At 45.4% G+C, this 12,480-nt stretch overlaps 1 protein-coding gene across 2 annotated transcripts in view; it reads left to right on the top strand.

Moving 5' to 3' along the window:
* The window catches only part of POMT2 (protein O-mannosyltransferase 2), a 45,641-nt gene that overhangs the window by 12,645 nt on the left and 20,516 nt on the right, over window positions 1-12,480 (top strand). For both annotated transcript variants that reach the window (XM_078864398.1, XM_078864397.1), the window contains exons 6-12: window positions 1,911-2,070; window positions 2,669-2,775; window positions 5,149-5,231; window positions 8,675-8,784; window positions 10,782-10,848; window positions 11,048-11,108; window positions 12,189-12,267. In XM_078864398.1, coding sequence (XP_078720524.1) covers window positions 1,911-2,070; window positions 2,669-2,775; window positions 5,149-5,231; window positions 8,675-8,784; window positions 10,782-10,848; window positions 11,048-11,108; window positions 12,189-12,267 — 667 coding nt within the window. The remainder of the gene's footprint in view (window positions 1-1,910; window positions 2,071-2,668; window positions 2,776-5,148; window positions 5,232-8,674; window positions 8,785-10,781; window positions 10,849-11,047; window positions 11,109-12,188; window positions 12,268-12,480) is intronic.

Below are 12,480 nucleotides of genomic sequence, written 5' to 3'. Positions count from 1 at the left end.
CGGTTCACCAAAATACAAAATGCCCCTTAAAGGAGGTCACAAAAGTCTTCATCATTGTCGGCTGTGATCCGTTGTCCACTGTGCGATGAAGGCCTTTTGAAGTCTTTGCCATCTCTCACAGTCCTGCGGTGATACAAAATCCACCTGGTCCCTGCGTATGAGCTCACTCTGTGTTCATTTCTTAACGCACCCGGCTAGTCAGTCCTGATTGTGGAGGGAAAGTTGGTGACTTTGAACAAGGCTATAAACTGCGAATACAAAATACATTGAAAATAAGCGATGAAAGACATACTTGAAGCTTGACTTCAAGTATGTCTTACAATTGAGATGTTTTTTTGGGAACACTGGGAAAATACTTTTACGATGTGTGATAATTGTAATAATTGTAATAATTGCTGTAGTTTGATCTACAGTTGGGTTAATAAGTTAAAACTTTTATTACTTCACCGTCATCCCTTACTCTAGTGGGGCATCCTGCTTTTCCACTAGGATCCCAGCATTTATCTGAATATCCCTTGAGTAGCACGCCTCACCTATAAACGTTTGCTCTGAGGGTTTCCAAGTGGAGTAGAGAACAGACACAGCTTAGGGATGTCATAATTGACCTTGAAGAAAAGTAATTCAGAATCAGAAACTCTATTTAGACCGGAGGAATCCAATGAGCCCTATGCAGCTCTTTTTCACAGATGTCCAGTATGGGCAGGTCAGCAGGTTACAAAGTGGGGCGAGGGCAGGAAACGTCACCAGACGGGATTATGGCCGGTGGGCGAGACACAGACGAGCAACGCCCATTTGCTCGTTGGCGTTTGGGAACGCTAATTCTAGATTTGAAGTTTTCGTGACTGCAAGGATTCATATGCTTTGTTTTTTTCGGTAAAGTCACATAGGTAAATTTTTTTAATAAATTAAATCACGACGTTTCGGGCGCAACACAAGCATCCTCCTTTAGGTGGGGACAACTTAGCAAAAGCACACCGCTTAAGTGTGTAACTTAGTGAAAGCACACCGCTTAAGTGTGTAAGCGGCATAGGTGGGACAAAGTCATTGTTATGCAAGTCCAAGTCGAGTCGCAAGTCATCAAATTCATGACTCGAGTCTGACTCGAGTCCAAGTCACATGACTCGAGTCCACATCTCATAGGTGGGACAAAGTCATTGTTATGCAAGTCCAAGTCGAGTCGCAAGTCATCAAATTCATGACTCGAGTCTGACTCGAGTCCAAGTCACATGACTCGAGTCCACACCTCTGGTAAGCGGTGTGCTTTCGCTAAGTTATCCCCACCTGAAGAAGGACGCTTGTGTTGCGCCCGAAACGTCGTGATTTAATTTATTAAATTTTTTTACCCACGTGACTTTACCGAAAAAAACAAATATTATAGAAATGTACTTATCTCAGATAAAATAAATCACGACGTTTCGATCGCAACACAAGCGGTTGTCCTCAGGCGGAAATAATGTAATCCAGCAGTGGAACTCGTGATTTATTTTATTTTCTACCTACGTGACTTTACCGAAAAAAAACAAAGAGTTTGGGACGTACTTCGCCACTGATGTTTAGAAAACACATCGATTCATCCTCTCGCACAACCTGATGGTGAATGGTCGCGATTCGGGATCCGTGATTTGATAAAAAAAAAATCGATTATCTTTTTTTCTTCTTCCCTCACGTTTGCACCGTCTCGTTTGTATTGGCCGCCTTGTCCGTTCCTTCTTGTTTGTTGCCTTCCATTGACGTAATTGGACTTTGTGCCACCCAACGTGCAGTGACAACCCGACGACGTGTCTGAGGGCTATTGCGATACAACCGCAAAAAAATATATAATGTACAGGCTAGTGCAGCAGTCACGACGCGCCTGCGAACGAATTTAACCGCCGCTCTCCATCTCTCTCGTGTCGCCGATGCCGCGGCAGGCCTTTCTCTGCCGGATGGTGGCTCTGGCTCGCTTTCACGGGCGTGTTTCTGGCCGGCGCGGTGAGCGTCAAGTTCGTGGGCCTCTTCGTGGTGACCCTCGTGGGCCTTCGCACGGCGGCTGAGCTGTGGGCGCTGCTGGGAGACCTCCGCCTGCCCGTGGTATTTCCCCCTCGCAGCTTTGTCATCTTCGTCGGTGTCTTTAGTTTGGAAATGTCCTCCCACCCCCCCGCCCTGCACCCTACCTGATTCAACACCTCTCCCGTTTCTGCTCAGGACGACCCAGAAATAAACCGGGAGACGCTCACCGTGTGCGCGCCTCACACAGAGGCAGCGGTGCACAGCTCCTGCCGGTTTTTTTCTCTTGCACAGAAAATAATGTGTTTGTTGTATTCAAGATTCCGCCGGGGTATAACGGTTAGGGCACCGGACCAATTAAGTTCCATCTCCTGGCACGGAATTTGAATTGATGGGAAAAGTTATGAAATCCCCCTTGTCTGTTTCCACCCAGCAGCATAAATTGGTTCACCGCAGTTAAGTCGATCGGTACTCCAACCTCTTTCGAGATGTCTGACCAGCGTGGAAGAGTAGGCCAAAAGACCCTCTCGTGTTGGGTTCTCTCGAACTCCATCTTGGTCGAGGCCCCTTCCGTGAGCAGCGGGGCGAGCATGCATCGTCAGGGCTTTACCTTCGGCTATTTGTGAGCTTTAATCCAACGGGACCGTGGCTTTGACGGGACCATGTCATGTTTTATTTGCAGAGTGAATTCGGGTGGCACTTTGTGGCGCGGGCGAGCTGTCTAATTGCCCTTCCGGTGGTGCTGTACACTGTGACGTTCGCTGCTCACGTCGCTGTACTTTCGCGAAGGTGAGTGGGCACAATGTAAGGCAGCGTGGAGTGGGTGGCACAGTGATTCACGCGACGCGGTTGACATCGGTGGCTTGTGACATCGAGGCCATTCCTTGGCTGCCCCTTCACCAACTCGCACTCACGAACATCGTGAAGACCATAGGAGAGGCCTTCATCCATCAGTGGTTTGGAAAATGGCTCCAAATTAACTGTCTTATAAAACAATGTAGCACACGAGTGCAGTGAAGAAATTATCAGGGGCAGGAGAAATATGAATCGAGGTGTAATATGACTAGTTTAGTATGACTAGTATCTTGTTACAAATTGTTAGTGTAATACAAAAACCACAGTAACCCGTGCTGAAGTCACGTTTATTTTTTTTGACCGCGCCTCGAATGTGCTTTTTTTCCGTGAACCTTTGTACCTCTGTGGATCTTCAAATAAAGTCAATTTCCCTACAACAGCAACAACAACAAAAATAACACCACCCCCGATGCGTCTGCCTCTCAATTTTCACCATCAGACCTGTCGAATTGGCCCCATTGGCACCGCACTTAGCAACCGCCTGCTGTCTTGTGGAGACGTTGGTTCCTGTCGTTAGGACCGGCGAGAGCTGGCTGGGGATTGAGAGAAATGTAGGTGTCAAACTCTCTGGGACGCGTTCCCAAACAGTCGAAGTACATCCAATGGCCCGTTTATTTGGCTTATGTAGACTAGGATCGCTTCGATATGGCGATACCATGACGTAGCGGACGGTATAGGTCCACCCTGAATCGTATCGTCCGCTTTGCTAAATTTCGTCACGTGGTGATTACAGTTGCTCGTTATTTACACTTCTAAATATTTTACTTTTTCTGCCAAATATTTACGTGAAAAGCGAAAATGTAAGTTTACAGTCGTAATTTCACAACCGTAAATCACAGTTATAAATAAACAGCTATTACCAATCTACTTAGTGCTTTGTAAAAACGTTTTCCGGAGTAATTTACCGCCGGTGTCTGACACGGCTTGGCTTTCGTTCAATTTTCGATTGAATAAAGAGTCTGTAAATGAGTACGTTTTATTATTCACATATTTGTGGCAAAACGCTGCGAGTGTTGGCGGGCGTGTTGCGGAACTTCTGCAGTGGTGACTCAGTCAGTGAGGAGGGCACCTTGGCTGTGTGACTCTCGCGACTCTGTTGTGATTAACTGTGAATGAGGTGTAATTTTAGGCGATAATAGCAGCCGTGGTGACTTTGTTTCCTCTCGTTGCACACGCCGGGCCAGATCCGGTTTGATAGGATCCCGGGGGTGTTATGGTGTTGGGGTGCCCCCTTTTTGTATGTTCGGTTCAATCGGTGATCAAAATAAAGGGCTTTATTACCATTTCTGGCGTAAATACAGGTGTTACGATATTCAAGATACCGACTGGCAAGAGAGGTGTCGTAGCTCTGTTAATTCATTTGACTGTTTTACCACTACCACTCATCCATGCCTGATTGCAAACACTTCACCGTTATTAATTTTGCTTATATAATTAGCAGTTTTAAAATGTGATGTACAAAAAAAATGGTTCAACTAATTAAGACTATAAATGAACTAAACTAGTTTAATGTTGGCTGCACTATTGTTAGTAATACACACAGTGATGCTATGATTTTAATTACCAAATGATGCTAAAGTTTTTTTTTTATCACAGTGCTACATTGCTGCATTTAAATCGTTAGAAAGCAATATACGTGTATATACATGGGGGGTGGTGGGCCTTAAAGGCATAGGCCCTGGGCTGCAACCACGAAAGCCCTTGTGTTAATCCAGCCCTGGCCACAGGGTGGAGTGGGAGGGTACGGCGCTCACTCGCTCCTTGTTGCCCATCTCGGTGCAGCGACAAGTCGGTGCACACCGATTAACTCCATCACCATTCGATGAATTGCCGAGATTCGGAGATTACAAACACATTTAAAAATGCTGGTTATTTGTTTCATTTTCCCAGTCTCACTTTGTATTGTTTGTATCGACACCTGTACATTTGGATTATTAAGCAATAAATACCTATTCATTATCTGTGTAGAATGTGGGTGGGGAACGTGGAATGACTTGTGTGTTGTTGCTTTTAAAGTTATCGGTTGACTTGCCAAAACGTTTGTGCCAACTGCTTGATAACCGAGTCAACTGTCATTTTCTGTGCCACCTGCTTGACAACTGGGAGTCAACTGTCACTTTCCGTGCCACTTGCTTGACAACTGAGAGTCAACTGTCACTTTCCGTGCCACTTGCTTGACAACTGAGAGCCAACTGTCACTTCCTGTGCCACCTGCTTGACAACTGAGAGTCAACTGTCACTTCCTGTACCACTTGCTTGATAACCGAGTCAACTGTCACTTTCTGTGCCACTTTCTTGGCGTTTTAGTGGAAATGGAGACGGCTTCTTCAGTTCCGGCTTCCAGGCGAGACTGATGGGCAACAGCCTGTACAACGCGTCCATGCCCGAGTGTAAGTACGACTGGTGGGAATTGTATCGCTGGGCTCACGGTGTCTGCACTATACCAGTGTCCAGGGCATTTTGACCCCGAGAATGTAACTCGTGTAAAAAACTCTGCCCGTGTTCGTTCAAGTCCCGGATCAAGTGCTTGCTATTTTTCATCTGCCTGTAAACTGACTAACCTCTATGCGTATAATGAATATGCTCACGGTGTACTGCACAGCGTCTGGAGATGAGGATGCGTTTAGAGCTGGAATGATTGGTCGATGAAGTGGAATAGTCTACTAAGCATTGTAATTTGTGGCCAGGTCAGTGGGCTTTACCTGGTAAAATAAAAATAGTTTTACGTGGAATATATATTTTTTTAGTTACTTGCTCACCTTTCCTATACTTTGCACTTCTGTCGTATTTTTGTATTGTTGTAACATTCTGACCCGCCGCTACTAGCGATGTGTGAAAAAGAACTTTACAGCTGTAATCGACCACTTATTTCCCGTGGTCGATTACTTGAGGCCCCTTTAAAAAAATTGCGGCCACCCCCACGTCCCGCCTGCGAAAGGTGGGAAACGGAATCCTGAGCAAGGCACACCTAGCTGACGATACTGACGACCTCGCAAAGCCCCCCCGCCCATTACCTCCTATCCAGTGGCACATGTGAGAACACAGGGTGAGGCCTACCTTTTCCAACAATTGTTTGTGTTATCCGACGAGTCAAGTCATGGAAGCGACATTCGCTAGAGGAAGACTGTACGTTTATTATATGCTTGGAGAGCCCGACTGTTTCAAAACCCTTATTACGCACTCCTGTGGAGCATCGTGAATCATAAAATAAATCAACGTCTACTTTTTGTGCAATATTACTCTTTGGATTGAACAAAGTGTCATTGTTAAGATGGAGTGCTCTGCCAAATAACTCCTGACAGTCCAGTAGCTCTGTTTAACAAGCATTGTACTGCTGATGAGACCCATAAGGTCAAAACTAGTCGAGAGTTTGTCTCTGTCGACAAATGCTGCTAGAAATAATTGTCCGTGGGCTGCACGGCCTGTGGGCTGAAAGACTAAAAAACAAAATGTAAATCTCATGTTGTTTGTTGTTACGCAGTGGTAATGTGTATAATGGTGGTCTCAAACGTCGGGAGGAGGTTGAGTACATAATGTAGAGCTTTGAAGTTTTTCCACTCAGTCATCCTTTAATTATCTCACTCCCTGTGTTTATTTGACATGTTTAAAATTACATTTCGCGTAACACATTGGGTTCCCCTCCTACTGGCAGGATTTAGTTGTGTGGTAAAAAGCTACAATAACGATTCATGCCCAAGAGAACAGATCTGATCGATGTTGATTTTAAATCGACTGTTCATGCATTCACATTGCATGTAGCAATTTAGTTCAAGTTCATTTATTAGGTATAGCCCTGTGAGCCATTTGGCATCTTGAATCGGGTGCAACTGCAACAAACAAAAACATGAACAAGAATACATCTTATAGTAACTATGTGCAAATAGAAAATCCAAGAAAAGACAGAAAAATATTGCAGAAAAATCACCGTACACTAACACTGTGTGCAAAAATCCCAGTGGGATGCAAGTCAAACAACAACAACCACAAGACAACTTAGATTAAGGCCATCAGTCTAACTCTGTACTACAACAAACAAACATGGCCAAAGCAAAAAACTTTTCGAAAATCACCAAAATAAAGCCATAAAAGCAATGAAACAGTGGTCATAGGAACTGTGACCGAATTTTCACAATAAACGATGTAAACAACATGTACTACCAAACTCTGCAGCCATAGCTGGCTGCATGAGTCACTCCACAACAGCAGGAGCATGTTTCTACGAGTTGCTATAGTTTATTAATTCGATTAGCACGTTGCTTCTGTTGTTGCCGTTGTGCTTGCTGAAGTTACCACCGTGGTAATCTATAGAATCTATGGTCTTGTTAATTTTCGATTTAAAGCTTTCGTGACTGCAGGGATTCATCTTCTTGGTTCTTTCGGTAAAGTCACGTAGAAGGGGAGTAATAAAATAATAAAAACAAAACATAATAAAATAATTCTCACGACGTTTTGGCCACAACGCAAGCAGCCGTCCTCAGGTGAATGTTTATGAATTGAAATAATTGATTTTTACTTTCCTGATCGTTCATGTAAATTACAAAATTGATCAATTAAACTTTGGAGCAATACATCCGTACTATTTGGAGTTTGTACGTCATTGTAAGCGCTGTGTTAATGTTTATATATTTTTTTACGAACATTCATCAAATTGTGCTGTTGACATTTTGTCTTGATATCAAGTATGCACTAAAATCTCTCACGTAGAATGGTCCACAAAAGGGGATATCACGGAGTTATATCTGAGTTTTTAAGTGACCTTTCATATTCCTGACGCAATTATCTGGCACATCGACATGACATTAACTTGCTAATCTCCCTAATCTCTCTGCCTAATCTCTCCCATCAACATAGTGCTAATATCCCATTAACACTGCTGCTGTGCGCATATGCGGGGACGGTACTCTTATGCGGAGACGGAAGCTCATTTACTTTGACATGCTAATCTCTCTCCCTAATCTCTCCCATTGACACAACTGATGTGCTTGCGTGCGGGGATGGGACTCCTTTCCAGCTCAGACCCCGCCTCCTTGCCCTTGGCCAACATCTATAATCTCTTGTTGTAGCAGCTTTCTCGCTGTGTTCCTCCTGGTTCAGCAGTTCTACTGCTGGATTATTTTTTCCGCCTGAGGACGATCGCTTGTGTTGCGATCGAAACGCCGTGATATATTGTTTTTATTTAATTGTTCTACCTACGTGACTTTACCGAAAGAACCAAAGAGTATGGATTCCTGCAGTCACGAAAGCTTCAAATCAAGATTAAAATCATAGTTGTTGCTCCGCATCAATATCGGCCATACGAAGACGAGCAAGGAGACTAGGAAATGCATTTCCTCATGTGCTCAGTCATTTATATGTTTGTGACATGGCCGTAAATCAAATCGTTTAAATTCTGAGAGTTGACAGTTTTACAAGTTACACGCAAAAAATGTATTTCATACGACATCTTTGTGTGTGTGTGAAGCAGAGGTGTGGACTCGATTCATGCGACTTGGACTCGAGTCAGACTCGAGTCATGATTTTGATGACTTCAGACTCGACTTGGACTTGCCTCATCTTTGACTCGACTTGACTCGGGACTCGAGAGCAAAGACTTGAGACTTACTTGTGACTTGCATAACAATGACTTTGTCCCACCTCTGGTGTGAAGCAATAGGTGATCATCACGTGCAGCTGAAACCTCAGATATTAACCCAGGAGCTCAGCGGTGCCAGCTAGGTTCCGAGACCTCTGAACCACGTGGCCACTCTGTTCATATTCTTCTGTTCATGTTTGTCAAGTGACCTGAATGCTCGAGCGCTCGCTGACGCGCGACGTGGTGTTTGTCCACAAACAGACATCGCGTACGGATCGGTGGTGACGCTGAAGAATGTGCGGACAGCGGGAGGCTACCTGCACTCACACTGGCACCTCTACCCTGAGGGCGTGGGGGCCAAGCAGCAGCAGGTAACGACATTCGCGATTCAGTTCCGGTGACATCACGTCGGCGCTTTCCGCAAGGGCATTAAGCATCGCTCGCGTTGGGGTCACAAATGTCTCGTGACACTTTAAGGCTGGCGGTGGCTCGCATCCGTGACATTCGATTACCACCGGCAAATCTGCCATTTCATTACTGAGACGCAAAGTGTGACCAACGCTTTGCGCCGTGCCGTGGACAACAACAATTTAGAAACATGGTAAATTCTCGACACTGGCGGATGTTGCGATCGCGGTTTTTGCGTCCTCGCGATACATTCTTCGCGTCGTGCGATTTGAAATTCGCCGTGGGTTGCATTTTAAATGTTCACCGCCATTAAGCTTGCAACCGCCCGACAAGAAGTGGTGAGGCGTGTGAGCGTCGCGGATCCTGAAAATACCCCCCAACGCGCCACGCCGCTCTCCCTCTCGGTCCGCCTCTGTCTGCCGCCCCATTTACACACAAGCGCTTTCCTTTACGATCATCGCCATTGAAGGTGAGTTCAAATAACACTGCGTATTTACCCCCCCACTCCCCTATTTAAGACCGAAACAGGACTTCTCCACAATTCTGGCTGTCGCCTGATGAGGCTGCTTGTAATTACCGGCAAAATGTCGTGCTAGAATTGTAAATGTTGTGGGTTTACTCTCCAACACACAAGCGGTGTGCTGAACGAGTAACTAATTGGGATGTTTTGTTGACGTGACAAACCTTACTACTAATTGGCTGCGTCGGGTAGTGGTGGTGGGTTTAACGACACATTTCTATTTACGCGATCTAAACCAAAAACACTTCTATTATGGATAATATTGGTCATGAAAGCCTACGTGTTAAACTGGGCATCTTCATTAATTTATCACGTGTTCAAGTGTGGAATATTTTCTTAATTATTCATTGATATTTTCACTTTATGTGTTTTTGTGTAAACGTCACATTTTGTTTATGCCCCCCAAACCAATTTTGCTCATAAGCTTTAAATATCAATATTCGCAGATGTAATATTCATGCCGTTCTCAAGGAACGCATCCCCTGCGAACATTAAGGCTTTACTGGGCATGCAGAGGGGAGCGGACACAAGTCGGCAGTTGTTCTTCATAGTGCCAAAATGATCCCATCATCCGATGACGCTCTTATCAAGGGATGATGCTCTTATCGAACCAAATCATCCTGAATGTGCCCGCTTTTGTTAGCTCTTGGAAACTAGATGGAAGACTGCCTGGAAATACGAAGATTTTGTAGGTTCGAGTCAAGGTGGTTAGGAGATGGTGGTGCAGCAAGGAATTCACTGGGTGCTCTTGTTTCCTCCCGCATGCCAAACACTTATGAATGGAATTGGCCAAGCAGCACAATGCAGGACCCTCCTGAAAAAGAGTCTTGAGACTCAGTGAGGCTTTCCTGGTTATATAAAGGGCATTATTATTATTATTCCCATCCACTGCCATCGTGTAACTTGCAATAGCAGTTTGATTCGATCTTCCAGGGCGGCAGTTGAGACATTTGTGCAAGTTCACCGCATATAGTCGATAGGCAGGTTGTGTGTGGTGGGGTAAAGTATGGGTACACCTACATCTTCCAAGATGTATGACCAGCGTGGAAGAGTAGGCGAAATACCCTCTATAGGGGCCTTCTAGAGCTACCTGTAGTTGATTGCCTTTATAACAACCGCAGCATGAGGAAGTAATTGCAGGGCTGCGCATTTCCCTTTACTTCATCACTCAATCTTGCAAGTGCGCAGAATACATAGGCAGCATTTAATAGGAGGGCATACATTTCTGCTTTCAGGAAATGCACTTTTTTTGTCTCGTTATTTCCCAACAAAATTGCACGGAAGCCCGGAGTGGGGGCGGACCGAAGTGCGCCAAGCACAAAGACGCGTTGGGTCACCGAAATTAGCCCGGGAAAGCATCGCTTCGAGGCTTTGAAGAAACAGGAGCCTTTTTGGTTTGTTTGTTCACCTCATGCTATCCTTTGATGTCATCCCCGACAGATCACCGCCTACACCCACAAAGACCACAACAACATGTGGCTCGTCAAGAAGCACGACCGGAATCCGAGTAAGAGAGCGAGCGAGAGCGCGCGGCGCTATTCGAGAGAGAAAAAAAGTATTTGAATGCCGCGTCCCTGAAGTAAAAAGGGAGATATCAATTATTCGAAGGGGGTACTCGTGATGTTTAATGAGCGTGGCAGCTGTCGTCGGCTGGGTGCGTGTGGCCGCGCTAATGAGGGTGATATCCGCGCCGATCGCCCTCGCAGGTGACAGCGAACCCCCGGAACTCGTGCAGAATGGAGACGTCATCCGCCTGGAGCACGTCGCGTGAGTTGCGCCAGAATGTGCCGCAGGCGTGATGAAGACGACGATGATGACGATGATGATGAGGATTCAAATAATAATAGTGCAAAGCAAGGGAGGATGAGATAAAAAAACGGGAAATTGTATTGAAGAGCTGCTGGAGTTTCTGGCGTTAAGTCACCCGTGGTCCGTCTTCAGGATTTGTTACCCTCACCCTTTTCATCGTAGCCGCCTATTAACTCATTCCGCAGTTATAATTCAATGTTTATTTCTTCCACGGGAAATCCAAATTTAGCCAGTTACCGAGTTAGTTTCCATGGCAATGTCACACAACTGCTCAGGAGTTACTGTTGGGGAGAAAGGAGCCCAGCCAGGAAACCCAAGGCATCGATCATTTTCAATAGCGCTGTGATATACGGAACAGAAGTGAATTTGATTAAACTGTTAGTCCACATTTATAAATGCATGCATTATATAACTGCGGCATTTATTCCATATTGAGCTGCACTTGGTTTTATCACAAATTTAAAGCTGTCCTTAAAAAATTGCCATTGTGATGTATCACTGATGCCACTAGCCTCCTGGAGTGGAAAATGTACACGAGGGATAGGGGTATAATGACCCATTGATTCATCAATTAATATCGATTCTTAAGCTCATGATACATGCATCCAATCGTGCGTGTACGAATTGACGATTTTCGATTCATCTCTGTTACATTGCAATGGGTTCACGTGATCCCTCCAGCCACTAGAGGCCACTACCATTCACCGCAAGGAAAAAAAGAGAACTAATTCTTGAGTCAATTTGAAGCCAAGAATCGCGACGATACATCAAATTGCTGGGTGGCTGGGGGAATCTGTTCCATCTCTAATCCATACGTGTCGCGACGTTCATGCGTTTTTTAAATTAAAAGGTAATGGTGCTGATGCCTGGTCTCTCAATCATTTGCATGAATCGTAATCTTCAGTTGTGACAATTGAATCGTGACAGTGGTAATGGCTCGGTGGAGGGTTCGGACAGAGTGGGGGGCATCGGGGAGCTAAGGGTGGTGGATTGCCGCACCTCTAACAAGGAACGTTGGGTTTGTGTTTGCGCCAACAGAACAAAGAGGAATCTGCACAGTCACAAGGAGCGCGCTCCCCTCTCCTCGAAGCACTGGCAGGTCACCGGCTACGGGGAGGTATGGCCGTTGCGGCTCGGCCCGTGCTTTGGTTACGTTTACAATGACCCCCACGAATAACCTTGGAAGCGTCCTGCGTCGGTAACCGGTAATGGATGATAATGTAGATATATTAACAGCGTGTAGACGCAAAAGCAATTGCGCATTCGATGTTTTCCCTTCAACCACTTGCAATTGGAACATTTTTGGTAATTTCATCGCAGCGTAATAGAT

The sequence above is a fragment of the Lampetra fluviatilis genome, chromosome 18, assembly GCF_964198595.1.
Source record: "Lampetra fluviatilis chromosome 18, kcLamFluv1.1, whole genome shotgun sequence".
Lineage (NCBI taxonomy): Eukaryota > Metazoa > Chordata > Hyperoartia > Petromyzontiformes > Petromyzontidae > Lampetra > Lampetra fluviatilis.
The sequence above is the reverse complement of the archived record's forward strand: the minus strand, read 5'-3'. Positions and strand labels throughout refer to the sequence as shown.